The 25,063-nt window shown below is 39.4% G+C and overlaps 3 protein-coding genes across 4 annotated transcripts; all 3 read left to right on the top strand.

Annotated features, from left to right (window-relative positions):
• Positions 1–324: 324 nt before the first annotated feature.
• Positions 325–3,574, top strand: LOC148320059 (macrophage metalloelastase-like). Its single transcript, XM_088279185.1, has 10 exons — positions 325–568; positions 733–986; positions 1,309–1,457; positions 1,536–1,661; positions 1,739–1,900; positions 2,020–2,200; positions 2,279–2,409; positions 2,551–2,710; positions 2,850–2,953; positions 3,034–3,574. The coding sequence occupies exons 1-10, from the start codon at positions 422–424 to the stop codon at positions 3,135–3,137; spliced, it is 1,518 nt and encodes a 505-aa protein (XP_088135311.1). The 5' UTR covers positions 325–421; the 3' UTR covers positions 3,138–3,574.
• A 602-nt stretch (positions 3,575–4,176) lies between these two features.
• On the top strand, positions 4,177–9,245 carry acat1 (acetyl-CoA acetyltransferase 1). Its single transcript, XM_088279856.1, has 12 exons — positions 4,177–4,322; positions 4,730–4,777; positions 4,861–4,978; positions 5,172–5,267; positions 5,993–6,093; positions 6,267–6,410; positions 6,573–6,723; positions 6,823–6,918; positions 6,996–7,109; positions 8,069–8,133; positions 8,239–8,396; positions 8,463–9,245. Exons 1-12 carry the CDS (start codon positions 4,272–4,274, stop codon positions 8,581–8,583), a joined length of 1,263 nt encoding a protein of 420 aa, XP_088135982.1. The 5' UTR covers positions 4,177–4,271; the 3' UTR covers positions 8,584–9,245.
• A 159-nt stretch (positions 9,246–9,404) lies between these two features.
• Positions 9,405–16,514, top strand: tmprss2 (transmembrane serine protease 2). 2 transcript variants are annotated; one of them, XM_088279855.1, is made up of 14 exons: positions 9,405–9,882; positions 11,136–11,187; positions 11,273–11,465; positions 12,364–12,456; positions 13,316–13,432; positions 13,526–13,655; positions 13,953–14,069; positions 14,629–14,669; positions 14,801–14,972; positions 15,108–15,280; positions 15,359–15,454; positions 15,606–15,748; positions 15,833–15,985; positions 16,357–16,514. In XM_088279855.1, exons 2-14 carry the CDS (start codon positions 11,173–11,175, stop codon positions 16,363–16,365), a joined length of 1,452 nt encoding a protein of 483 aa, XP_088135981.1. In that variant the 5' UTR covers positions 9,405–9,882; positions 11,136–11,172; the 3' UTR covers positions 16,366–16,514. The 2 variants fall into 2 exon arrangements, with proteins under 2 accessions (XP_088135981.1, XP_088135980.1); XM_088279854.1 differs by having other exon boundaries at positions 9,405–10,955.
• The last annotated feature ends 8,549 nt before the right edge of the window (positions 16,515–25,063 follow it).

Raw genomic sequence — 25,063 nt, 5'->3', positions numbered from 1 at the left:
TTGAAGACTCTTGCCATAAAGCAAAGAAAAACAGCAAATAGAATTAACCCGTGGGTTGCTTAGCAAGGCTCAAGTATTTCAATACCTTAAATGGAATGGATATATGCGTATTAGATGAAGCAACTTCTAGAAAACATACTTAAGGCAGTTCGTAACAAACATGGAAGTAGCCTGTGTCAAAATACAATTCCCTCGATTCTAAGCACAAGCTCATCAAGCAATTAACCACATCTTGAGAATGTCTCGATCCAAACGATCTGATTCCAAGCTACATACTCTTGGGGCCTGTTCAGACACTCACTGGAATGTTTCATTGCCCAGTCTTGCATTTTTCCCCTGCTCTTAACCTCATATCCCAAACCCTATCTCAGGAATTAAGCAAGGGCTTTACGAGTGTGCAGAGCACGAGAAGAATTTTTCCATGCAATTAGTCTTTACGTGCAGGAGGAAAATAATCATGGGAGCTCCATCACTTGTCAAGGTTGCGTTAATGATGATGATGACGGTAGCTCTCAGTGGAGCTGTGCCGACCATGCTAACCAGCGAAGAAGATCTCTCTAAAGCTCAGGTAAACACTGCTGCAACTGTTGATTAGTTCAATGTGATAGGACAAAGTGGTGCCGTTGTTCCCTATAAAGATTGAAAACATATAGGATGCTACATTCGAGCAAACAAAATCTAATTTACAATTTTTAATTTGGTGGGGAACCACTGTGTGTTTCTTTTGTCTAGGATTACCTTTCTCAATATTTCTCTGAAGTGGGCGTCACCACTGGTAGCGAGACATGGCGTAGCAGTCTTGATTCCTTCACAGACACTCTCAAAATAATGCAAGAGTACTTTGGCCTGGAGGTGACTGGACAGTTGGACACCAACACCATGGATGTGATGTCACAACCTCGCTGCGGTTTTACGGACTTGAATACGTTCAAGTATGCCCACTTTGATGGGCAACCGAAGTGGGAGAAGAATGTGATCACATACAGGTGAGGCAATTTTTTATTGGAACGTATCACAGTAATTAAAAATCAGTGCCGGGCCGTGCACTTCACACGTAGGCCTTCAGTGAAGTCCTACTTAGCCCGACTTGAATCATGCTACTGGTATAATGAAATCTGCCTGGCAACACGAGCTAGCTGAATTCTGATTGGATAAAACTCTCACCTAAAAATACTACACTAGGATACAATATGACATCTCGTGAAGAATATGATCATGATTTCTTGATTTTGTTAGACAAGAAGATAAGGCCTTGATTGCCCACGGTTAAAAATGTAATCTGCTTGAGTGTTTGTTAAATGTTCCTAGGATAACTGAATATACACCGGACTTGAGTCAAAGATTTGTGGATGCCACACTTGCCAAGGCCCTGCAGATCTACAGTGACATCGTTCCTTTGGATTTCAAGCAGATTCAAACCGGCACTGCAGACATCATGATCAAGTTCAAGGCTCGTGGTTGGTGCCCCCTTGTTCTGTGACAAACATTTAATTGCATCGTCTAAGATATCAACTTGGAGCCTCTTACAAAACCAGATCATGGAGATTTTGCACCCTTTGATGGGGAGGGCGGAGTGTTGGCTCATGCGTTTTCCCCTGGAGGAGGCCGAGGAGGTGACACCCATTTTGATGAAGATGAAACCTGGAGTCTTACTTCATCAGGTGCGCCAATCAATTTGGTGTAATTGCCAAAGCGAAGCATGTACTCGATGTTTCCATATAACTTATTTTGTTTACAGGAACCAACTTGTTCTTGGTGGCGGCCCATGAGTTTGGACATGCACTCGGATTATCTCACTCGAAGGTTCGAACAGCCCTGATGTACCCCACCTACCAGTACGTTAACACCGAGGCCTATGTGCTACCGGACGATGACCGACAGGGAGTGCAGGCACTGTACGGTGAGTTTGACCTCATAGCAGCGATAAAATATTATTTGAATATATCTGGATAATAAAACTGGCTCTATTGTCACAACCTCGTAAGGTACAATATGAATCAAAGTTTATTATTTCTCTAGGAGTCAGATCATCCACTGAACCAACACTTAACCCTCCACCAAAACCACAACCTGAACCGGAGCCTGGACCTACTCAAAAACCAGAACCTGGACCTGAGCAAGAACCAGATAGATGTAGCCGCAATCTCATGTTTGATGCTGCAACCGCCATACAGGGTCATCTTTATTTCTTCAAAGGCAGGTAAGACAGGTATATTTAGATTGAAGTTAAAAAATGTTTCCTTTGATCAGAAACAATGTCAAATGTTCTGTTTTCAAGCCATTTTTGGAAGAGGAGCAGCAACTGGGATGGCGTCACCACGAGAACAATTAATTCTGTCTGGCCTGGAATCAACAGCATTGACGCTGCTTATGAGTATCGGTCCCGAGGCACAGTTGTTTTCATTGAAGGTACAAATGAGTTGGTTGGATCAAATGAAACTACAGATTCTGTATATGACCGCATTATGCAATTATTATAGCCTAAAATAAATATCAAGTCGGAAACAGTCTGCAATTAAAACACATTAACTCAATATTTTCATGCCAAAGGCGACCACTACTGGCAAGTCAAAAGAAACACGGTCTTACCTGGATTCCCCAAACCTCTCAGCGACTTCGGTTTGCCTTCATCTGTCACCAAAGTAGATGCCGCCGTCCACGTTCCATTGGTGGGAAGAACTCTCTTCTTCGTAAATAACAAATACTGGAGGTGAGTAATCTGGATATCTTTGAACGTACTGTAGACGTCACGGCAGTCACGAAGAAGTGAACATTAAAGAGGTCAACTTTATAGCACAAAGAAGTGTTTGCTAAGTCAAATCTTAATGACTGTTACTATCCGTCGATAGCTACAACGAACGGAGAGGCAGAATGGATCGTAGGAACCCCAAATTTATTCGCACAGAACTCCCCGGGATTGGCTACAGGGTTGATGCAGCTTTTGAATACAGAGGTAGGTCACATTCATAGATGATTCTCTCTGCAACATGATGTTGTCTGGCGTGTATGCAAATGAGCCACCCCATTTTGCAGGGTACCTGTTCTTTTCGTATGGATCCAGGCAGACGCAATACAATTATATGAGAAGAAGAGCGGTTCGTACCCTGATGAGCAGTGACTGGATGGACTGTGACTGAACAGTCACCCAAGTCTCCCGCCAATGAGCATTGAATTACAGCATTCACTGTATCTATGGTCCATACCATTTTTTTATAGGTGATTTAGCTTCTTAGGAAAGTATAATCTCGTTGTAGTTATAAGCATGGGCTAAAATAATGCCACACAATGGCAATGTCATCTTTATTAAAGCTTTAGAAGTAAATGCCACCATGTAATTGTTGTCTCACACCAACAAAACATATTTCTGTAAATATATATATTCACTGTCATTGACTCTTTACTTCAAAATTGCCGAATGAGGAAAAGCAAAGCTAATTATGATTTAGTTTTGTTTGAGTCTCCTGTTTGAGTTGTGTTCATCTTTTTTCTGTTGGTCTCAAGTCTTTATACATCAGTTGATGTATGAGCCGTTGTTTGCCTTTTTTACTTTAATAAATGGATATCTTTGTACAAATTTGAAACACTTTTGTCCTTGCCTGTGAGTGGTACACTACAGGCCGGAATGGATTAACTACATTTTCATTCATTCAAATGGTAATCATTACCTTGAATTATGAACATTTCAGTTGACAAATTTCACAGAGCCAATTAAGTTTATATCTTGCAGTTACCATACCACTGTAGTTACTTCAGCGCAATTTAGTTATGGGAAAACTTTTTGGGAGGGTGTTTTCTAGTGGTGTAACGGATCATCTATGATCCCGCTCCTCTCACAAAATGCAGCTTTGTATTTATCCTTCATTTTGCAGTTTGAGAGATAAAATTAATTCATGAAACACAGCAACGTGGGACCATGAAATAATTAATTAAATACATGAATAATTAATTAAATACTGAAATAATTATATAGCTTTTTTTTACATAATCATTGCTAATTTAATTAATTAAGGATACATTTATTTGTTCAATTCCATCTTTAATTCGTAAATAAAACATTTGATTAATTAATGAAAATTTTAATTAAATATTTTATGGCGTATTTATTTGTTTAATTTTGGCACTTTCAATCCTCCATATCGAGGTATTTAAACTGCATTTTACAACGCTAGAGGTTACGTCATCGGAACACGCCCCTCACTGTGATTGGCTGCATCGCTGTCGGGCCCAGCTGAAGGCGAAGTGGTCCCAAACGTGTCTCGCTGGGCTCAAAAATGTCATCCAGTGGACTTTTAACCATCCGCGTTGCAACATGCAAGCGCCTGGTGAGTATGGGTGTGCTTGAGAATCCATTACGCCAATGGTGGTTGCAGTCATCTGTTGCTTTAGCTCGTGTCACTGGCTCCTGCAGTTGTAAACGATAGCGGCTAAGCTAACTGGCTAACTGTTGAACTAGCTTGACTGTGAACGTACATTGTCACAAGTAGCCTTCTACATGACGGTTTAATGATCTTAAAGTGAATTGTTTTTTTTTTGTTATCTGCCGATCGTTGTTTGTTATAACGAGATACCCATTTGACACCTATTAGCATAAAGCTAAGACAACTTGTTCCCACTTGACTTCAAACGATATGTCACATTAGCTGCCCTTTATTTCGTTGCTTACCCGTTTTTATGAATTTAACTTTGATTCATGTTTGGAGTATTACGCATCACTATTCTTCTTTTACAGATTCACAAATACCTGTCAAGAACCTACACGTCTCGGCCGTCTCTCAATGTAAGTTTGGAATTTGCATATTTATTTCCGTCCTCCCTGTTTGGAGTGTCAACTTGACGCTGAATCTATTGTGATGGTTTCAGGAAGTGGTTATTGTCAGTTCAGTTCGCACTCCGATGGGCTCCTTCAAAGGCACACTGGCAGCGGTTCCAGCTACAAAACTGGGCTCAGTTGCCATAAAGGGAGCAATAGACAAAGCAGGTACAGTTAATTCCAACCACTTTGGGGAAATCATTTTCCATTTCTCCAATTTCTTCATGTGTTTGTATCCAGATCCAATAATAAATCTGGCATCAAATAAAACGTGTAATTATTGTTAGAAGCAGTTTATCTGATTACCCGTACATTGCTTATGCATAAACATTGATTTTGATGTCGCTAAATGCCAATTTAGGAATAAAGCCTGAAGATGTGAATGAAGTCTACATGGGCAATGTGCTCCAGGCCGGAGAAGGACAGGCTCCCACCAGACAAGCCTTGCTTGGAGCAGGTGTGACATTACAATATTTGAATATCTCTGTACCACGAAAGTACTGTGTTTGCATTAAGAACTCATTGAATGAAAGAAATAAGATTACACTGCACGGCCTCATCCATTGCTCCCTATTGTGGTGATGTTTTGTAAACGTGACAGTTCCATCCTCATGCTTGATGTTCGGGAAGATGCCACCACTGCAGCAAATTGAGTTTATGTGAAATAGCTCAGTTGTGTATAATCCCACATACCATTTTGTATCTATAAAATGTCAGTGGTCGCAGTATACCGGACAATAAAACAAAGCCCGCCATTTTACAGTTAAGTAATGGCTTTACATATTACCCAAATGTTTGAAAGCAGCATCTTCTCCATGCATCTCTTTGAGGTATGGTTTCGTGACAAAAGTGCAGTTTATCTTTGTTGATGCATTTTCATTATCATTCAGCTGGTCTGAGCTAAAAAAAAAAAAAAAAAAGCCGCTAGTGGGGATGTGCTGTCCGCCGTAAGTGGCAGTGCTCCATGCTATCATCATGATTTAAAATTAAATGTTGTAGTAGTTATAAAAATAAACGACAGCTGCACGTTTGAAATGAACAAGGTTTAGTTGCATCACAAAGGAAAAAACTTTTCTACTGATTCTCAACATTCCACTTGGACTAGCTTTTCAAATGCATGCAATGGCACAGCAGCCAAGATCGCTGTGAATTGTTATCTGACCAACTGTTTCAATGCTTTAGGTTTGACACTTGGCACTCCAGCAACAACCATCAACAAAGTTTGCGCCTCTGGGATGAAGTCAATCATGATGGCAGCCCAGAGTCTAATGTGTGGTCACCAGGTAGCAAAATCCTTTGATTTATTTATTAATTTTTTTTTCCTTGACCTGAATTACTGCACCCCATTTGAAAAGCAAGCTTTGTATCCATCACTCAATGTACATAATTAGACTCGTGTCTACATTTTATTTTCTTTGTTAGAGATTCACGATGTCTGTTCTTAATTATTTTTAAGGATGTGATGGTGGCAGGAGGTATGGAGAGCATGTCCAACGTGCCTTACGTGATGGCTCGAGAAACGCCATCCTACGGTGGGGTTCGAATGGAAGACCTCATTGTGAAGGACGGGCTCACCGATGTATACAATAAATTCCACATGGTAACTCTCCATTTACGTAACTCTTAATTAAATACCAGCACAAGGTAAAACAATGGCACTTTAAAAAAAAAAAAAAAAATAGCAAAATGCATTATTTTTAGCCTCATATGGAAATTTCACTTATTTTTTTAAGTGATAATATTTGATATCTTCGCCCAACAGGGCAACTGTGCGGAGAATACCGCTGAGAAGAGCAGCATCACCAGAGAGGAGCAAGACAGCTATGCAATCAGCTCATACACACGCAGCAAAGCTGCATACGAATCAGGAATATTGGCCAAGGAGATCGTTCCTGTTAGCATCCCACAGAGAGGTTGGTAGGGCGAGGGGATGCGAAAAAAAAAAAAAAATCCCCCCTTCATATTGCTCAATGTCATTTTCTTACAGTATGTAACGGTCTTCTGATTTTCAGGCAAACCTGATGTGGTCGTGTCTGAGGATGAGGAGTGGAGGCGGGTGGACTTCAGCAAGGTTCCCAAACTCAAGGCAGTGTTCCAGAAAGAGAAGGGTAATGATCAGTCTGTCTTCCCTGCATCCTTTGTTTGCCAAATGCCTTATTTAGTATGCTTTGTTTGCTATTTTTAGGCACAGTGACTGCCGCCAATGCCAGCACTCTGAACGATGGAGCTGCTGCCCTTGTATTAATGACAGCAGACGCTGCAAAAAGACATAATGTCACTCCCCTGGCCCGGATTGTATGTAAGTGGAATTTAGGATGAAATGTAATTTGGAAAAATAAATACTCTTGTGAAGCTCTTAATTTCTTCCAATCATCAAATGCTCCAACACTCCAAGCGTCTTTGCACTTTCACAGATTCCTTTCCCAAGTTGAGTTAATAATTTGTCCTTTACTGCAGTACTGATTCCTGCCCAATGACGTGTTTGGTTTCGGTGCTGGAATTGAACCAGCGCATGCCAACAATTGGGTTTAGAGCAGGCGTGGGCAAACTACGGCCCGGGGGCCACATGCGGCCCGTTAAACGTTTTAATCCGGCCCGCCAAACTTGAAAAAAAATTAAATGGAGAAAGCTTGTTTATGTTTTATTTTCTAAATACTCTGGTAAGTCAAAGACAGATATTTTGTTGTAATGCTTTTGTTCACCTTCATTTAAAATCAAATGTATTTTTCTTCTCCGATGAGATGAGGTTACCAAAACACTCAATCCATCTGCTCCTGATCTGGCCCCTCTGTCAAATTTTAGAACCCATCGTGGCCCGCCAATCAAAAGTTTGCCAACCCCTGGTTTAGAGTATTCGGTATTTGGGCCAGTTAGTCAGGAAATGTAGCAGCAATGTTTCTTTTGCTGATTGAAATGATCTTGTCTATAAATGTGTTTTAACAGGAACCTGTTATGTTTAATGGGGAATGAGAGATGTTTATCGATAAAATGCGGAAAATTTAAATAACTTAAGATTATTTTCAATAAAGCTGTATTTGTTACCACAAGTGTTTCACTGCTCAAACAGCGGCATGTTGACTTTTTATTCGTAGCAACAAAATGATCAATTCATTGTGAACAGAGAAAGTTGAATAGCACATGTCAAGTATTTGATTCATGTTGGTCACTGATGAGAGCTCAGGTGAATTTGAAGGTTCTTGAACTCTGTTTCTGTTTTAAACCAAATCTTTAATTTATTTATTTTTTTCTTCTACCCAGCTTTTGCTGATGCTGCTGTTGCACCCATTGATTTCCCAATTGCTCCTGCATATGCTGTACCAAAAGTATGTACGCTTAATCCGTACACTTTTCAAGTTTCCTGCAAGTAAAAGTAATCCCAGGCCTGATATATTAATAAATCAAAAATCATCTCTCTGTGTGGCTGCGAGGTCTTGGAAGCAGCTGGGCTGTCCAAAAATGATATCGCCATGTGGGAGATCAACGAGGCCTTCAGTGTGGTCGTTCTGGCCAACATCAAAATGCTGGACATTGATCCTTCAAAAGTGAATGTCAACGGGGGAGCCGTGTCACTCGGACACCCCATTGGGTAAGCAGTACACGCTGTTAAAGTTTTTTTTAAGTTCCTAATGATGTTTCTTTTCTTGCCTGTCAGGATGTCTGGAGCCAGAATCGTGGGTCATATGGTGCACAACCTTCAGTCTGGACAGTACGGTCTGGCTGGTATCTGCAATGGAGGGGGTGGAGCCTCATCTATTATTATCCAGAAGTTCTAAAAAAAAAATGGAAAGGGGGCGTTTCCATCTTTTTTAATAGCCTTTGAAATGTGTGGTGAAGGCTTGTAGACTCCAATAGTTTGCTAAGCTCCTTTTTTAATAATGAAGAATGCCGTTTTTTTTTTTTTTCAAACTCCAATGCCAGGTGGCCTGTATACAAAGCAAACAAGGACTCAACTCCAATGACATAACTCCAATGTTACAACTCCAATGTTACACTCCTTTATTAAGCAATTAAGTGGCGAAAATAAGTTAATATTTAACTTTCAAATTGAATGGCTGAATAGTTTTTACAAGTGCAATGTTGTATTGATGTTTTTTTTTCATCAAAATTGATTTTTCTTTGTGTTTTGTTTTTTTATTTTCAAATCAAATTCTCAGTGAACGTAAGATTTTTTTTTCAGAATGCTGAAATTGACTAGATTCGCTTGTGGTTAAATTCTTCATTTATATCTCAGAGGTGAGCGTTACTAAATGTAACTTGGATTGTATTCACTTTGCACCATTAACTACATTTGAGATATTTTCTGCACATTGACTTATTTCATTTGCAATCATTAACCTGCGTTCTCCAGATTAATTCTATTCCGCAGAAAATATATTCTATTGTTGTATCTCTTATTCTGTTACATAAAGAAATCAGTTGTGGTGTAGCGAACCTATCAACGTTCGCCCTATAGATTTTATTTTGGCCACTAGATGGTGCCATTGAGTTGCAATATTTTGTTTCACACGGCGTTTCATTGGGACAGGCTCAAACAACACGTCATACTGCAGGTTTTAGTCATATTTTATCAATATATTTTAGCTGTTGCTATTCGTTAAAGCACCTTTATATTTTGTTACTAGTAAAGAATATTTGACCATTTCTGTGTGCCCGTCACAGATGGCAAAAGTACTCCCAAAAAATACAGACTTAAATATACTTACAGTAGTATATGTAATACATTTTTTTTTACATGTAATCAAACTCAAAACCGATTGAACTACTTATTAGCTCCATACAACAATAACAAAAGTCTCTGTACGCAAAATAGTTTTCTTTATTCACATAGCTTTGCTTGAATTGACTAAAAAAATTTTTTTTTCTTATTAGATAATTGTTGAATGCACCCTTGGTTCACCTTCTTTCATGCTGTTGTCGCTCTTTTTTCTGCCTTAGAAGTCAACATCATGCAAATAAGTCAACTCAACTGAGATTAACTTTTACCCCCCCCCCCCTTTTTTTTTTTTCTTTGTACATGGTCATCACCAGAATGTTCTGATAAAGGAGTGGAGAGCGCCGATCTGTTTTTAACGGTAGAGAATAAAACTAATAACTCATCAGAAAATAATTACTCATAGTACATATACCGGAAAAAGTATTAAGTTGAATAACAAACAAGAACTTCTTCAGTAATGTGAAGTATTTCTACTTTAGCTATCTTGAACAAATGAGTTTGTGGGTAAAAAACGCAAGATGTTAACTCCTAAACACACACTAACGGTGTTGAAGACGGATGACTCATACAGTATATATAACAAGATAAAAACTGAAATTATTGTGTAAATACTATTTAGGTTGCCACTTATTTTGTCAATGATAAAAAAAACAAAAAACCTTCTCTTCCCAGAACTGTAAGTGTTGTTTGTTTAGTAAAATTCTGGTTGAAAGTGTTGAGTTGATATTAGCAACAAGAACATCATGTTCCTTCGGCTCTTAGTGAAAGAGTTTCACCTCTCATTCTTTTCCTTTATATGCCAGACAACAGTCAAACATTCAGCTAAATATTAACAGGCTTTCAGTCCTTTGGCCACAAGTGTTTTCATGGTTCCCATTTGTGTGGACGTTCCTGTTTAAAAAAAAAGGGGAGGGGGGGTTGATAACTAACATCACGAAGATGGACTAAAATCCACACTAATATGTATTTGAATTCTGCTTCTAGCTGTTATAGGTCAATTCAAGAAATTATTTTTCAATGATGAATTTGTATGTACACTTTTTCTTTTGTTTTGTTTTGTTTGAGCGAAAGTAGGAGACCTCATACCTGGCTTTTAACAGGATTTACAAGACCAGAACTTTTTCTCTATCAAATGCCGAGATGAATGGATTTTAACTGATAAACTGAAGGAATTGACTCTATTAATCTCACCGGCATTCTGGATTCTAATCGGAGAATTAATTCTATCAATAGCCCGCCTCAATACTTTGTTTGCTCAGGCCATTTTTTTGAAGAGTCATATGAATGAAGAGACTAACAACAGGCTGGCTTGTGCACACATTGAGAAAAGGAAGGTGTGGTCATGGCTGTTGATTACTTGCTCTCGGGTGAACATGAGACAGAACAAGCGCGGAAGGACACACACACACAAAAAAAAGCGGGCATTGCAAGGTACGTCTGATGAATACGCTTAAATGTACTTCGCTGGCATAAACTTTGAACATTTAATGTTAAAGAGTGAATCTCAAATAAGATAAATTGTAAAAATTTGGATTCCCCCCCCCCTTAAAATATTAAATCTACATTTAAAGCCTGCGTGACTAAATGCAACTAATTGCCGTTGCTTTCCAGACATCCTTAACGAACAAGCGGTGTCACCAGTTTCACCATGAATATTAACCAGGTAGGTCATTTAAAAAGTCACTTTTTAATACAATGAGAAATTTGGACTAAAGCTTCACTTTAATGTTTTCTTGTCTCTTCCTCAGGCAAACGGTCCCACGTATGATAACATTGGCTTTCAGCATGAGGAAGGTAGACCCCCGCCTTTCGCTCCACAGCAAGGGATCTATCCGACTCTTCCTCACTCCACTCCAAACTATGTGGTCTACGCTCCCAACCCTATCGACACCCACCAAACGACGACACCTGCTACGCCACAAGTTGCGACCGAAATCCCAGGTAGTCACTGTTCTGTTTCAGATGCCTTTGCTAACCTCCTATTTTTTTTGTATACAATTTATGATATCTAATGGTGATAAAAAATAGACTGTCAACAATGTTACCAAATTGTTGGACATTCAGATCTGTCAGGTTTGCCTCGGCACAGTCGCTTGATTACTCAGTGGCGGTCATTGAAGCACTTTATTACATGTGATTTAGTAGCTAATAAAGCAGTAATAACTCTTTTTAGGTTTTGCTTTCCTTTCATTATATTTCATAGCACATGTTCCTCATCACCAGTACCTTTTTTTAACTTTACAAATTACTTATTACAGCATAAACAAGTTAACATAGATGGGCACTTAACCTCATTTTGCCAGTCCGTCCACCGCCCCCCCGCCCTCGACTTGGGCACCATTCCGTCCTTGCACTTTCGTCCTTATTCATCCTCCGCCCTCTTCCGTCTTTGTCCCTTTTAAGTAATTCCGTGCTTACATTTCTCCCCCTGCCCCTGACGAAAAAAAAAAGACCATGCATGTTGACGTTATCGACCTACACTTTGCCAATTTCCACATTTCTTAAATCAGCGTCCGAAATATGTTGAGGGGCACAGAAAGCCATCTCTGAGTAGAATTTGCTGTTGACCAGTGTAACCGTGCAAATGAGTAACATATTAACTGCCCTGAAAAAATGTTTTTAAAATTGAGCCTTCATTATATCATTATGTTCAAAAATTAAATGCGTAAAAAATTTTTATTTGTAATTTACAATTTGGTATGCATGATTTCCATTTATTTGTGCATGTACATGAAAAATAAAATGGGCGAACAATTTACATTTTTATGTAACTGCATTTACAAGTACCTTGTCTTGTCAAACCTCGTGACTTGACTCAAAGTCTGTTTTGCCATTCCAGGAAAAAAGCGGTGTCCATGGAAACGAATCCTGTGTGCATCTATATGCGTTCTTCTTGTTCTGGTGATGCTCACCCTCTTATTGTGGTACTTCCGTAAGTCACAGTTTATTACCATTGGGACTGCAAACCGCTACTTTCCCCCCCAGCTCTAACCACAAAGGCTTAAGCAAATATACAACTTCAGATTCAGGTTTTTCCAGAGTTCAGGAACATCACTTTTTCGTCTCGTTTTAGCTTCTCATAAGCCACCCAAATCGTGGTTAGTGTTCGGAGAGTTTGTATTAGTGTTAACTATTACTAATACACTAATACCAGGCGTTTGTGCCTTTGTGCATCGTTGAGGGATGGAAGTACCCCTAATTTAAATCAAATTCAGAGTGCCATTAAAATAATCAAATCAACCAAAATCGCATTAGACCACCTGCACCACGAATTAGACCTGCTTTTTGGGAGTCCAAAATCTAGTCTAGCCCATGGAGACGCTACATGACCCAAACACGGTAGACTAGACTTGCGCTGATATGAAAATAAACTTACACTTAGTGCACAGGCGCCAGTCTGGCAAAATACGGTCCTTAATGTTTAGTTTGGAAAATAACTAACACCTCTGCAAATTCTTCTTTCTTTGAGCTATTTATCCGCCATATTGTTGGCGGGATCCTTGCATCTCCAGCACCATAAATTATAATAAAATAAAATATGTAAAAATAACAGACCCATGTGGGGGACTGAACATTATCATTAAAGAACACAAGTCTTATCATAGATAACAGGAGCCCACACAAATAGAGCATCAACAATATGCTTTTTTTGCATTCAGTGGATGCACATATATATATATATATATATATATATATATAGTTTATGTGTTTAATCGATGGAATTTTATGGTCATTTTTCTCTCAGCAGATTAGTTATGTATTCATATTTTTATTTGTGTGTTTAATTACAGTGTACTACCAGTGTGCGCTGGGCAAGTCATGCATTTATAGTGTGAAGTGTCTCCGCACCTCCCAGTGGTGTGATGGAGTCCCAGACTGTTCACGTGGCGAGGATGAGTCCCACTGCTGTAAAAATCTTTGAATCCCTTTCAGTCTTGGACACGCAAACAACAGCGTGTATTGGCGTCGTTTGGCTCAGTGATATTATTTTTATTTAACAGTTCGCCTTCATGGAAGCAACTTTATGTTGGAGAGTTTCTCCTCACAGAGCAAATCGTGGATTCCTGTATGTGGTGACAGATGGGATGACAACTTTGGGAAAGCTGTGTGCGAGCAGATGGGTTACAAGAGGTGAACATTTCTCCTATGTGGGCTTCGATAAATTTCATAAATCTCTGTAATTATGTAGGCAATGTGAGGATCGATGAGATCAATTTGTCCTTCCAGTTGTAGAAGATATTTAATACGTTTGTATTTATGCAAACGGATGTCACTCATTTGACATGTTAAACAAAATACATTCTTAAATATATATGACACGTGATCTCCTGAAAATAACGTGAATGGAAAATTAACATTTGTTGTTACATTATTTGTGTTCAAGTATGTTTGTCTAACCTCAGTGATTGTGTTTTGTTTGGCCCCTAGGCAGGATTACGTAATTTACAGCCAAACAAATGTTGGTTCTTTAGCCTCAAGAGGATTCATGAAGCTGATGCCTGGCAGTGACCATAAATCCCAAATTCAGTCCCAACTATTTTACAGGTTTGTAAAGTAACTAATGCACAGTTGAAAAAAAATGGTGTATCTTATTTTCAGTGACACGTTGAAAAATGGTGGATACCACTGAAATGAGTAAAACATGGTGCTATACAAGTCTTATTGTGTATTCCAATTCCTCCAAAAAATATGCTGTTGCAGGAATGGACAACACAAATTATGTATGATTTATTAAACTGTAATAAGCACAACATTATGGATTAACACATTTTTTTGTCTTCCTGCCATGTCACATTTAGTCAGCCACTTGGGTAAATTCATAGCATCATTTATGTACCAAACAATAAAAAACACATTTGTCAGCCTTGCCCACTAGCTGACGCTAAATTGCAAACTTTAATCTTGAGACGGCAGGTAAAAGAAAATCAGACAGATCATATTGTACATTAAATGCATTACATTACTTTACACATTTATTAACTTTGTTACATTTATAACTACTAAATCACTGTTCATTGTTTATGTTGTACATTCGGTGTACACAGACTTGTAATACATATGATGTGATGTTTACTGAATTTTCTTTTTTTTTTATTCTCATCAGTAAAAGTTGTGAAGAGAAACCTGTCGGGCTTCGTTGTATGGGTAAGATATTGCTTTTATTGTTTCCATATCCCTAAGACTTACTCTATAGCTATTAAGTGTTGCCAAAGGACACATACAATTTGAAATTGCTGATTACATTGATAAAAAAAATAATTTCTTTCTGTCTTCAGATTGTGGAAAGAGTTTTGCAACTCCCAACAGTCGCATTGTTGGGGGTACAGAAGCGCCAAATGGAGTCTGGCCGTGGCAGGTCAGTCTCCAGATTTCTGGTCAAAGACACATTTGTGGAGGCTCCATTATCAGCCCGTACTGGATTGTATCCGCTGCGCACTGCTTCCAAAGGTGAGTTCTACCCCTCATTTCGTCTCTCAATTTGATGAGTTTGGTTGTCTTTAAAATTCAGTTTGTGAACAAATATTGTCTGTGCAAGTATATTACATTGTAATTACATTGTAATAATCCAAATTCTAATTGCAGCTTATCCAGCCCATCAGTGTGGACCGTGTACTCTGGCGACATAAGCTTGTTTCGAATGAGCTTTGCATCCGGCAACAAAGTTCAGAAAATCATCAATCATGAGAAGTATGACCCAGAAAGTAGCGACAATGACATCGCACTTCTGAAGCTCAGAACACCGTTGACATTTTCAAGTAAATACATCAACAATAGTGTTGCTTTATTTGCCTAATTCATTCCAATATATGACAAAATTATTTTTAATCCGACAGAGAGAGTAAAGCCAGTGTGCTTGCCAAACTTCGGCATGGAATTCTCACCTGGAGATCCAGCTTGGATTACAGGTTGGGGAGCTTTGCGGTCTTCTGGTAAGACAAATATTTTGGGGAAATTTGTTTGGTTGATGTGTGTGCGTTTTTTTTAATATTCCTAATAAAAACAATCATGATTTATGTCATTTAAAAACTTCAACTAGCTTCTACCCCAGCACATTAAAGCTGATACTTAAATTTTCCTCAGGTCCATCCCCAGACATACTCAATCAGGCTGAGGTGACAATTCACAGCAGAGAGGAGTGTAACAAACCCCCAATATTAAACGGGGCAGTTACACAATCGATGATTTGTGCTGGCAAACTAAGCGGAGGCGTTGATTCGTGTCAGGTGAGTTTGGCTTTGCTTTATCGCTGACACGCTCCCACGCAGACTTGACACGTTTATAGAAGAACTCATGTGTGTTTGCTGCAGGGTGACAGTGGAGGACCCTTGGTGGTCAAAGAGGCAGACGTGTGGTGGCTGGCAGGGGACACTAGCTGGGGGATTGGATGTGCTCTGAGGAACAAGCCAGGGGTCTACGGCAATGTCACCTATTTTCTTGACTGGATATATTGGAAGATGCAGGTATAGTGAGTGAATGAAGCAGGATTGAAATTAGCCTATGAAGGACATTGCATAATTAGCATACAGATATTTTTCTGCAGTTAAATTAGATTGTATAGTGTTTTTGTTGGAAATTAAAGAGGAAGTCAAGTCGAAAATTTTCTTAACAATAATATGTTCAATGCTGCCCTTCGGCATTCTGATTAATATTGCGTTGTTTGGAATATGAATAAAAACATAATAATGTGGTAATGGATTTTTTTTTTTTACTTGACTTCCCCATTAAAAAAATCAAAAAATGTAACTGTAGGACTGTGCTACCGACTGGATTAAAAGCGCATAATGTTGCTATTAAAAGTAATTTTTATTTTTATTTTTTCTCTCTTCGACAGACTGAATGACGGAAATACTGGTGAACAAAACACACCTGATTATTTGATTGGCATTCCCAATAGAAAAACTTTGCACTTTGGAATGGGAATTTTGGTGTACACTGTATGTTTCTATTTGAACAAATGTACATAAATAAAGACGTTTTTGCACAAAGGAACACCTTGTTACAAAGTCTCGCTGTTCAGTGATTAGTACTTCTCATAGTTTTTGACGATTAATCTTGTCTGCGGTGTGGCAACAGGCCACTTAACAAAGCGAATCCTTCGGGGGGTGGTTTCGGGTCATGGAAGATGTCACACAATAGCTGCGAGAAGTGGAAAGACTAGACAGTTTCTTCTTCTATTCTCCGTTGGTTCGAGCACTCCATAGTATAATTTTCTCGATGTATTGTCATCATTGTTGTTTTGCGATTTATCGTCCACCACAAGGACTTTTTAAATGACTGGCCTGCTGAAAGCCTCCACTGCACAGAAACTTTCTCCTCCTATTTCAATACACTTACTTGTCGAAAAACAGATCCGTTTCTTTCACTCCCTGCTGCACCTTGACACAATGAAGCTGTAATTGGCCATTTGAACGATTTTCCGAGGAAATGCACCTTGCTGTACATGAAATGTATCAAAATCACAATCTGTATTCCATGAACTTTTACTTTTTGTTTTTCTTTCTTCCTTTTTTTTTTTTTGCTAAATCCATACTTTGTACCACTTATCCTCACCTCACTAAAAAAATAAATCGTTCCCTATGCTGCTGCCATTCTCATTTAGAGCTGTGTACTCTAATAATGGCAAACTTCAAGGAGCCAATAGCAAAACAGAGTCACCACAACTTGGCTCTTGGGCCACCATTCAAAAAAGTTTCATGTCGAACCCTGTTGAGGTCATTTCAGGAAGTATTTGTCATTGTCAAACAACGCGTGTGAGGTTTCTGAGGTCAAAGGTGAGGTATGTGGTTAATCAGTACGTCGTGTCACTTCTACACCAGGAAGGAAAAATTTCACACTGACAGATTATTGGTTAAAACACATTTCTATTTGTCGCATTTTTTTTTTTTTGTCATGTTGACGTTGCATTTTGTGGCGCTGCTTAGATATAAAAACTGCAAATAGATGGTATTCTGGATGTTTTAGTTCAAGGATAAATGAATTTATTTTACTGGATATTTTTCTGCTTTCTTCTGTTATTCCTTGTCCCTGAGTCAACTTGGGTGTCTCATCACTGCTCATACCACTCAGCTCACTAATTTGGTACATACGGTCAATGCTGGAGCCAGCATCTGTTTGTACCAATTAGCGGACCCATGATAGTGCACTGATTACATTTTTGTGCGTGAACAGAAGCCACAATTAGCCACAATTAGCCACTCTTTGCAATTGCTGCGCACTTATTGTGAGGACCCTTGTTGCATCATCTCCACTTGTGATAGGAACGTCTAGAAAAAGCAACACAAACAAAATGTTGAAATGATAACAAGCGCTGGAGGAAGAACTAGAGAAAAATGTTGAGGGTAAAGGCAACAGTGGTACAAGCAGCGATCGGGGCACTGGGGGCAGTCACCCCCCCCCAAGATGGTTGGACGGTTCCGGCAAATAGGAGGAATAACATCCGACATCTCCGTGCAGAAGAGCGCAATACTGGGAACAGATTCTGCACAGAACCCTCATGCTCCTAGGCCTCTGGTAGAAAAGCGCGGCATAAAGAAAAAAGAGGCTTTACAGTGCCTTTGTGTGAAAATTCTCAGCAGCACTTTGCTCATGTGTGATTGTGTGTATGGATGACAAAGATAGTGACCGCATGCATTTGTGCATGTCGAGCCAAATGTGGAACTGCAGCACGTGTGAGTATTGTAAATCCTTCTTGTGTGTGCTGTATGCATCCACGACAAACCCTTGTGCGTGTCATTTTGCCCAAAGACGATCATCATTGCAACATTGTTGAGTAGCCAATGAGCAGCCAGTCCTTGTTACTGGGCAGCTATGTGTTTATCCCCCTCTGTTCTTTCGTGAGGTCGATGTCACGCGTCAAGCCTCATAGAATCTCAAATCAGCATGAGTCTTTACGACACTCCGGGGTACTGCAGTTGTGATGAACATCAGCACTCTCACTGGTTTTGTAGGTCAACCAGTATTAGGCTACGGGTGCGGGCCAACCCATTACACATGTAGTGCCCTTGTACCTTTGACTGTGCAGTGTTAAGATCAAAGAGATATTTCTACAGGTTAAGAAGATGCAAATGGACCTTAAATAAAATGAATAAATAAATAAAAAAATATAAAACACTATTTTAATTTAAATTTTGCTACACAAAGGTCAGGGGCCAACTCCATTTTCCCTATGTATCAAAAATAGAACAATCATTATACTGAAAAAAAAAATTTTCCCACTAATTTCCAGGTTTTCTGATTTCAAATTAAATTTGTTGTTAAAAATGAAATCTTACAATGAATTTCATGGGCAATTGTGTACATGTAAAACAAATATATAGTAAATATGATTTTCACAGTTAATAAGGCTCTCTCTCTCTCTTTTTATATATATATATATATATATATATATATATATATATATATATATATATATATATCAAAAGTTATATCAAAATGGTAATTCATGTGCTGTATTATCAATGTCAATACTAATCTGCACAGTGTGCAAATCTAACTATGCATCATCAAGTTTTTTTCCTTCTTGCTTCAATTGATTCATTTATTGTTTTGTTTTTTTCAATTCTTCTTAGATGTTCTATATCTGTCTGTACCGATCTATTTAACTCTCTTTCTATAGTTCTAGCTCCCTCTAATGCTGCCCACATCCCTGCTCCGCTACACCCTGCCATACCGCATTTGACCACACGGTGGCAACACTCATCTCTGATTGAGCTCTAGTGTTGCGTGGAGCAAAATTCTCTTTTAAGGATGGACTTAACTCGTATGAATTACTTTTACCGTCTCCACGCACAAACTCAACGTATAAATAAATAGCAATAAGGCCTAAAGATCTGCAGATCTGGTGCCCCATATGATTTCAAAGTGATTTTCCAAAGAATACATCTGGTTATTAATAACCAAATATTCCTTGACTAAATAACACATGTTGCATCGAAGAAGCTGTGTTGACCTACGCTTTCCCGCTTGGATTGTTCTAACAACTGCTCTCTTTCCAGAGTTAAATGTTTGTTTCCCTGGTGTTCTCTTTTGGTTGGTGACTGTAAAAATTACTGTTGACAATTTTGTATTTAGGTCAGTGTGGACCCCTCGGGGTCTGACAAACCACTTTCTCCCAGAGTCGCCATGATTGACACATTTTCTTACAACAAATGAAGTCCTGCTCCTCTGCTTTTGAATTCTTGATGAGTAACGTTGGAAAATACAACACTAAATGCTGTTGTTATATTTACAGTACATTTCAATTCCGGTGTAGTTATTATTATGCATCACATCTGATTACTGACACAACCAATGATTGTTGTACAGCAAATACAAATTCGTATTGTAGTTTTTTTTTAAACCCATTTGGCGTTGTGCACTTTAAACCAAGACGTTTTGCTTACATGCTCACCCCTTTAACTCTTTGAGACAGTATGGTGATAATCAGCAGCCTGGCAACAACAACCAAAAAAAAAAAAGAGAGCGAGCGAGAGAAAAAAGGGGGGAAAAAGAATTACCAGGACATCCTCTAAGAACATAATGCCTGTCTTAGACAGTGGGCATCTGTTGGCATTTCCTCATGATATATGGGATACAGGGTGGGGGTGATGTGAGGAGTAGGCGGAGGGATGGAAGGAGAGGGAGGGGAAGGAGCTTCAGGGGGAGGATTATGGGGGAGCGAGGAAGGCGAGGGGGATGGGGGGGGGGATGACCTGAATGCTCCATCGGTAAAGCGCTTTTCTTCTGGACTGGCCCTCTGCCGTGGACAGCTAGTCCAGCTCACACCAAATGAGTGATGCTTCCTTCTGTCACTGTCGTGTACGGTTTCTTTTTTTTATCTGTTTAAGAAATCGTCTCGATTTAGGCGGAATGAAATGTATTTATTTATTGTCTGCTGATTTTCTTTGCCGTCTCTTTTCACCTGTCGCTATCCTACGATCGCCAGACTGCCTTTATCTGCACGGACGTCTTTTATTGTGGTTTTTCCTGAGTCAGATTGATTTATGTATCGTATGTGCTGTCCATGTCTTTTATGTGTGCTTTGGCTTCTGCTTGTTATGTTTTAGTAAGTGTCTAACAAGACAGTATAATGTTGTTTTTGTCCTTAAAAAATATAAAAAAGTACAGACTGTCGTACATTTTTCCTCTCAATGCAGTCAACATTTCATGCAAACTTGTCCGAAGATGAGATCATGGCTGAAGTCTCAGCTGCCCAGTGTGATGGGATGCTGAGAATGTAAATGACGTGATCGTAGCTCGCCTGATGTCACTCGTGTTGGCTGTAGTAGCTGATGGTTGAATGTAAACAAACAACTGTATTTTTGTCAACAGCAGTTAGTTTATCGGTTTTCATGCTGAACAACCACTCATTCCCCCATCAAGATCAAATAATTTTATTTCCAATGTAAGTCGTCTCTCTTACTTCACTGGCAGCTCTCGTCCCTCTCCGTGTCAATATATGAATACAGACGAATAGTACCATCCAAACTGTGATCTGACAATTCAAGTCTGTGTCATGATGTGTCAGAGCAGCATCCTTGGAAAAGCTTCTCATGACTGCACCAAAAAAATGCAGGAAAAAAGAAGAGATAATTTCATGCAACATATGTTGCCTTTGTCCTTGCCGCTTTTGCTGGAACGACCCTGCATATTTTAGCATTCCATCTTAAAATAAAGAAGTCAACAAAAAGATGCAAATTTTATTTAGACTTTCTAGCATGTGGTTATGAGTTGAGTGTGGATGGGGTTTGATGGTGAGTGCCTGGTGTCCAGGCCTGCCTGCACCCATGGGAGGGAAACAAAAAAAGCCAACACAGGTCGATCCGCAAGTAGCCAATGGTCCTGGCGAGCCGATCACTGGTTACCGAACATACCTATATAAATTTTTCAACTTGCGTGCATGGATGAGAAGTTCCGTTTGTAGTGTTGGGGAAATGGAGCTTCAAATCTGCTTCATGAACCAGTTGTAATATTTCTGGACTCTCTGTTCAACATTGGGCTGACTTGCCATTTTTCAAACCCTTGATTTAAACCAACAGTGCCATCTACAGGACTCAAAAATACAACAACTGGTTTATGAATGCTTGATACTTGAATGTTGGGGTTCATACCAATTTGAATAAACTGCAAAGTTCATCATTTATTTGGGATCTACCGACTATATGATCAAATTTCTTCAAAGAGCGCTCAAAGTCAAGCAAGCAATTGCTTCCAGGAATAATAAACTGTCATTGCTATTATTTCCCTCCCCATGTGACTGTTGCCATTATCTAATACAATGCTGTCCACTTTCTCACCCCCACCTTCCTTAATTGCAGTGCAATGTTTTGCACAAGGTGACTTCTATCTCCTGACAGGCTTTCCGTTAAGCACTCGCTTAAGATTCCGTGGGGCAAAGTACCAGCACCGAGGCCAGATGGGAGCCCCGGTCTCTACCTGCCACCCGGTGCCAGCCCCCCCCCCCCCCCCCTCCACCCCCGACGCTCCTCTCTCGCCATCTGTGCCGACCTGCCCCTAGCTGTCAACAGTTCAAGAGCAGGCTGTGGCATTCCCGTCTGTTTTGTGACAACTGACAGCCCAGCTGTGCAGATGTTGTTGGAACGCTAAGATGGCGACACCGGCAACAGCAAGGCTAACATCTGCGCTTTCCCCGTCGGAACAACACTTTGCATGGAAGCCGGCCGCTGTGATGTTTGCGTCAAGCTGAGCGACAGACGGCGCTTAACGTTCTGTGTGGAATCATCTGTACAGGACTTGGAAAGGCTTTAGAAGACGTCACACGGGTGTAAACAGATTCAGTCGAACATAATACTTTTGCAATTCCATAAATATGTTTTGGAGATTAAGCGCAGATTACAACAGTGTAAACAAGAGAGATTTACACATTTAAGTAGATCATCGGGTTGCGATACCGAAAGCACGGTTCATAGGTCACACACAACAAAATGGATTCCAAATGAATTATTTTGAGTGAAATTCGACATTTGACATTTGCTGTCTCCCCGCGTGCCTTGTGACTGCTGATTTTCTTGTCGCATGGTGCTGCCCCCCCCCACTCCTGTCACACGGCGCTTTGAGTGAGTCAGGTGTAGCCCTTTATGACCAATCTGCTGGTCATCCTCCATTCTTCCAAATCGAATCACCCGGATTTTGTGTGTGCGTTTTTGACAAAGGTGGGCAAAGGAGAGGTCGTGGCTAGTGCCGAGAAATAGGGAAAAGAAATGAAAGGACTTCATGCATTTTTATGACTGCACAGATAAGGTCACTCGTGTGCTGTGGTTACTAAGCAACACTGTCACCCCATGTTGGACAGCTACAGACCAGAGTCTGACTCAAAGATGTTTACCGCTGCTTTGTGATTGACAGTCCGTTAGCCTTGTGTTCACCACTCACACTTACCAGACCACAATATTAGGTACACCAACTGTCTGTTTCTTTGTTGTATTACGCAACAGTGTGCATTATGTTTTATATTGCTTAACAACATCCATGCAGAAACATCTGCAAGTGTAATTTTTTTAAATATCATCGCCTAAATGTCACTTTTCTCTGCATGACCCTGATGTCAAGTCAATCGGGAGAGGACAGGATTGCATTGTGTCATAGGATGCTAAGTAGTCAATGAGCAAAATCAATGTATGGACCCTTTAAGATGAAGCCATCAAGGAGCGTTCCTCTTTCCACTCAATTGGTTGCTATCTTATGAAGCAAGAAAGGTGATTATAAAGCAACCAATAAGTAAAAGGAGGAGGTTTATCTACCTTGTTATTTATTACTCTGATAGGCCTCGACTAGAGCCTCTCCAACACAGAAACATTGCGAGAGCTCTGAAGATTTTTTGATCTGAAAACCAAATATTTTCTTTATACAACAAAAACAAAAAAAAAAAATGACCAAGACAGTTCGATACGTTTGGAGGGGACTGTACCTCAAATGCTACTTAAAAAAAAAATAGCACAATCAAACGGCGATTGGCAAAAATACAAACATGAACATTGTCTTTGATTAAGAAATAAAATTGTATTGTAAATAAAAGTCGCATTCCAAGATTGATATCGTTCAATAACATATCGCACGGATCACTCTAAACCGGGGGTCAAATTTTTTTTAATTCAGTGGCCACATGGAGAAACATCTATGACCAATTGGGCAAGACCAGTAAAATCATGATCTATAAAATAAAACAATTGATATGAATATTATGCAGATTATTGCTATTTACAGGTGTCGTATTGAAGATATGTATCTTTGATTCACGTAGTACTGTTTTTTTTTTTTTTTCAGTAAAGTTAAAGTTGCGTTTCAAATAGTGACATCCAGGCCAATTCCATGTTCAAATTTCTCTACTCATTTGAGCGTTGCTTGTAAGAATAAAACTTTCAAAGAAAGGCTTATGGATTGACCGCGACATTGAAATTTACAATACATATTAAAAGATCTGAGGTTATGGTAAAAGTCCGTTGAATTAAGTTTACAGATCAATCTTACTTGTGTACAATATATATACTTACTATTATTATTGTACTTGACCAAATCTTCTCGCGGGCCGGATCAAACACATTTTGGGGCCTGATCAGGCCCGCGCGCCTTATGTATGACACCACTGCTCTAATCCATTATCGGGAACATCGAACAAATGCATAGTATATGACAACGTAGTCAGTGAAATTTGTTAAATAAACATGACACTGTTCACCTTCTAAAAGCAAATAATTGCTCTCAAAGGAAACAGGTTTCGTCTCGTTCGTCTCATTGCGGAAACGCTGTCGACTCATTAAACTTGAATGGAAATGTAGTCCCACTTTCCCTTCAGAATTTACCGTCGGGGAGAAGCAATCAAGGGCGGACTAATAAAATGAGGATGTACAGTAGCTTAGCTGGCCGTTTATCCATCTCTACATCATAATGTTGCTTGAATTATTAAGATGCCCGACTCGCATAGTGGAATTCCATTTTCTTCGGCTTTTGCCATAATTGGTCATCTTAAATCCTTGTGAGAGGTATATTTATAAGGTTGTTTGAATAGAATCAAATAACTTACAAGTAATTTGTTACTGAAAGCCATGAAGTTGCCCTTGGGGAATGATGCTGTGTAGTTAAGATTTTATAATCCACGAACGGTTTCTTGGTAAGATCATATATATGACATTAAATGATCTATTACAACGTACACAATTTAGAGAAATCATTCTAATTTTGATCACGGTGATATACAGGGCCTATCTAAAACCGTGCAAATAAAATTTTTATTTGGGCCACAAAAGTGTAAGATAAAAATGATTTCAACATGAGATTGTTACAATAATCAAGTCGACTGGTGATAAAAGCATGGATATGTTTTCTTCTGGTCTGGGAGGATCGTTATGTGTTGTTCAATTATTGTTCCAGTTCCTGTATAAAGGGTAACAAATAAAATCGACATTATGATTATTTAACACGTGACCATTTTGAACATTTTGGAACAGATTTTTGCAAAGATCATGGAAGCTGACAAAGAAAGATTTGCGTTCGCAGACCACATAAAAGGATGCGGGGGGCCGGATCTGACTCCCGGCGCCTTG

The sequence above is a fragment of the Idiotropiscis lumnitzeri genome, chromosome 17, assembly GCF_059441095.1.
Source record: "Idiotropiscis lumnitzeri isolate Australia: NSW breed Sydney's pygmy pipehorse chromosome 17, RoL_Ilum_1.0, whole genome shotgun sequence".
Taxonomy (NCBI): Eukaryota; Metazoa; Chordata; class Actinopteri; order Syngnathiformes; family Syngnathidae; genus Idiotropiscis; species Idiotropiscis lumnitzeri.
This window is presented reverse-complemented; position numbering and strand designations above follow the sequence as displayed.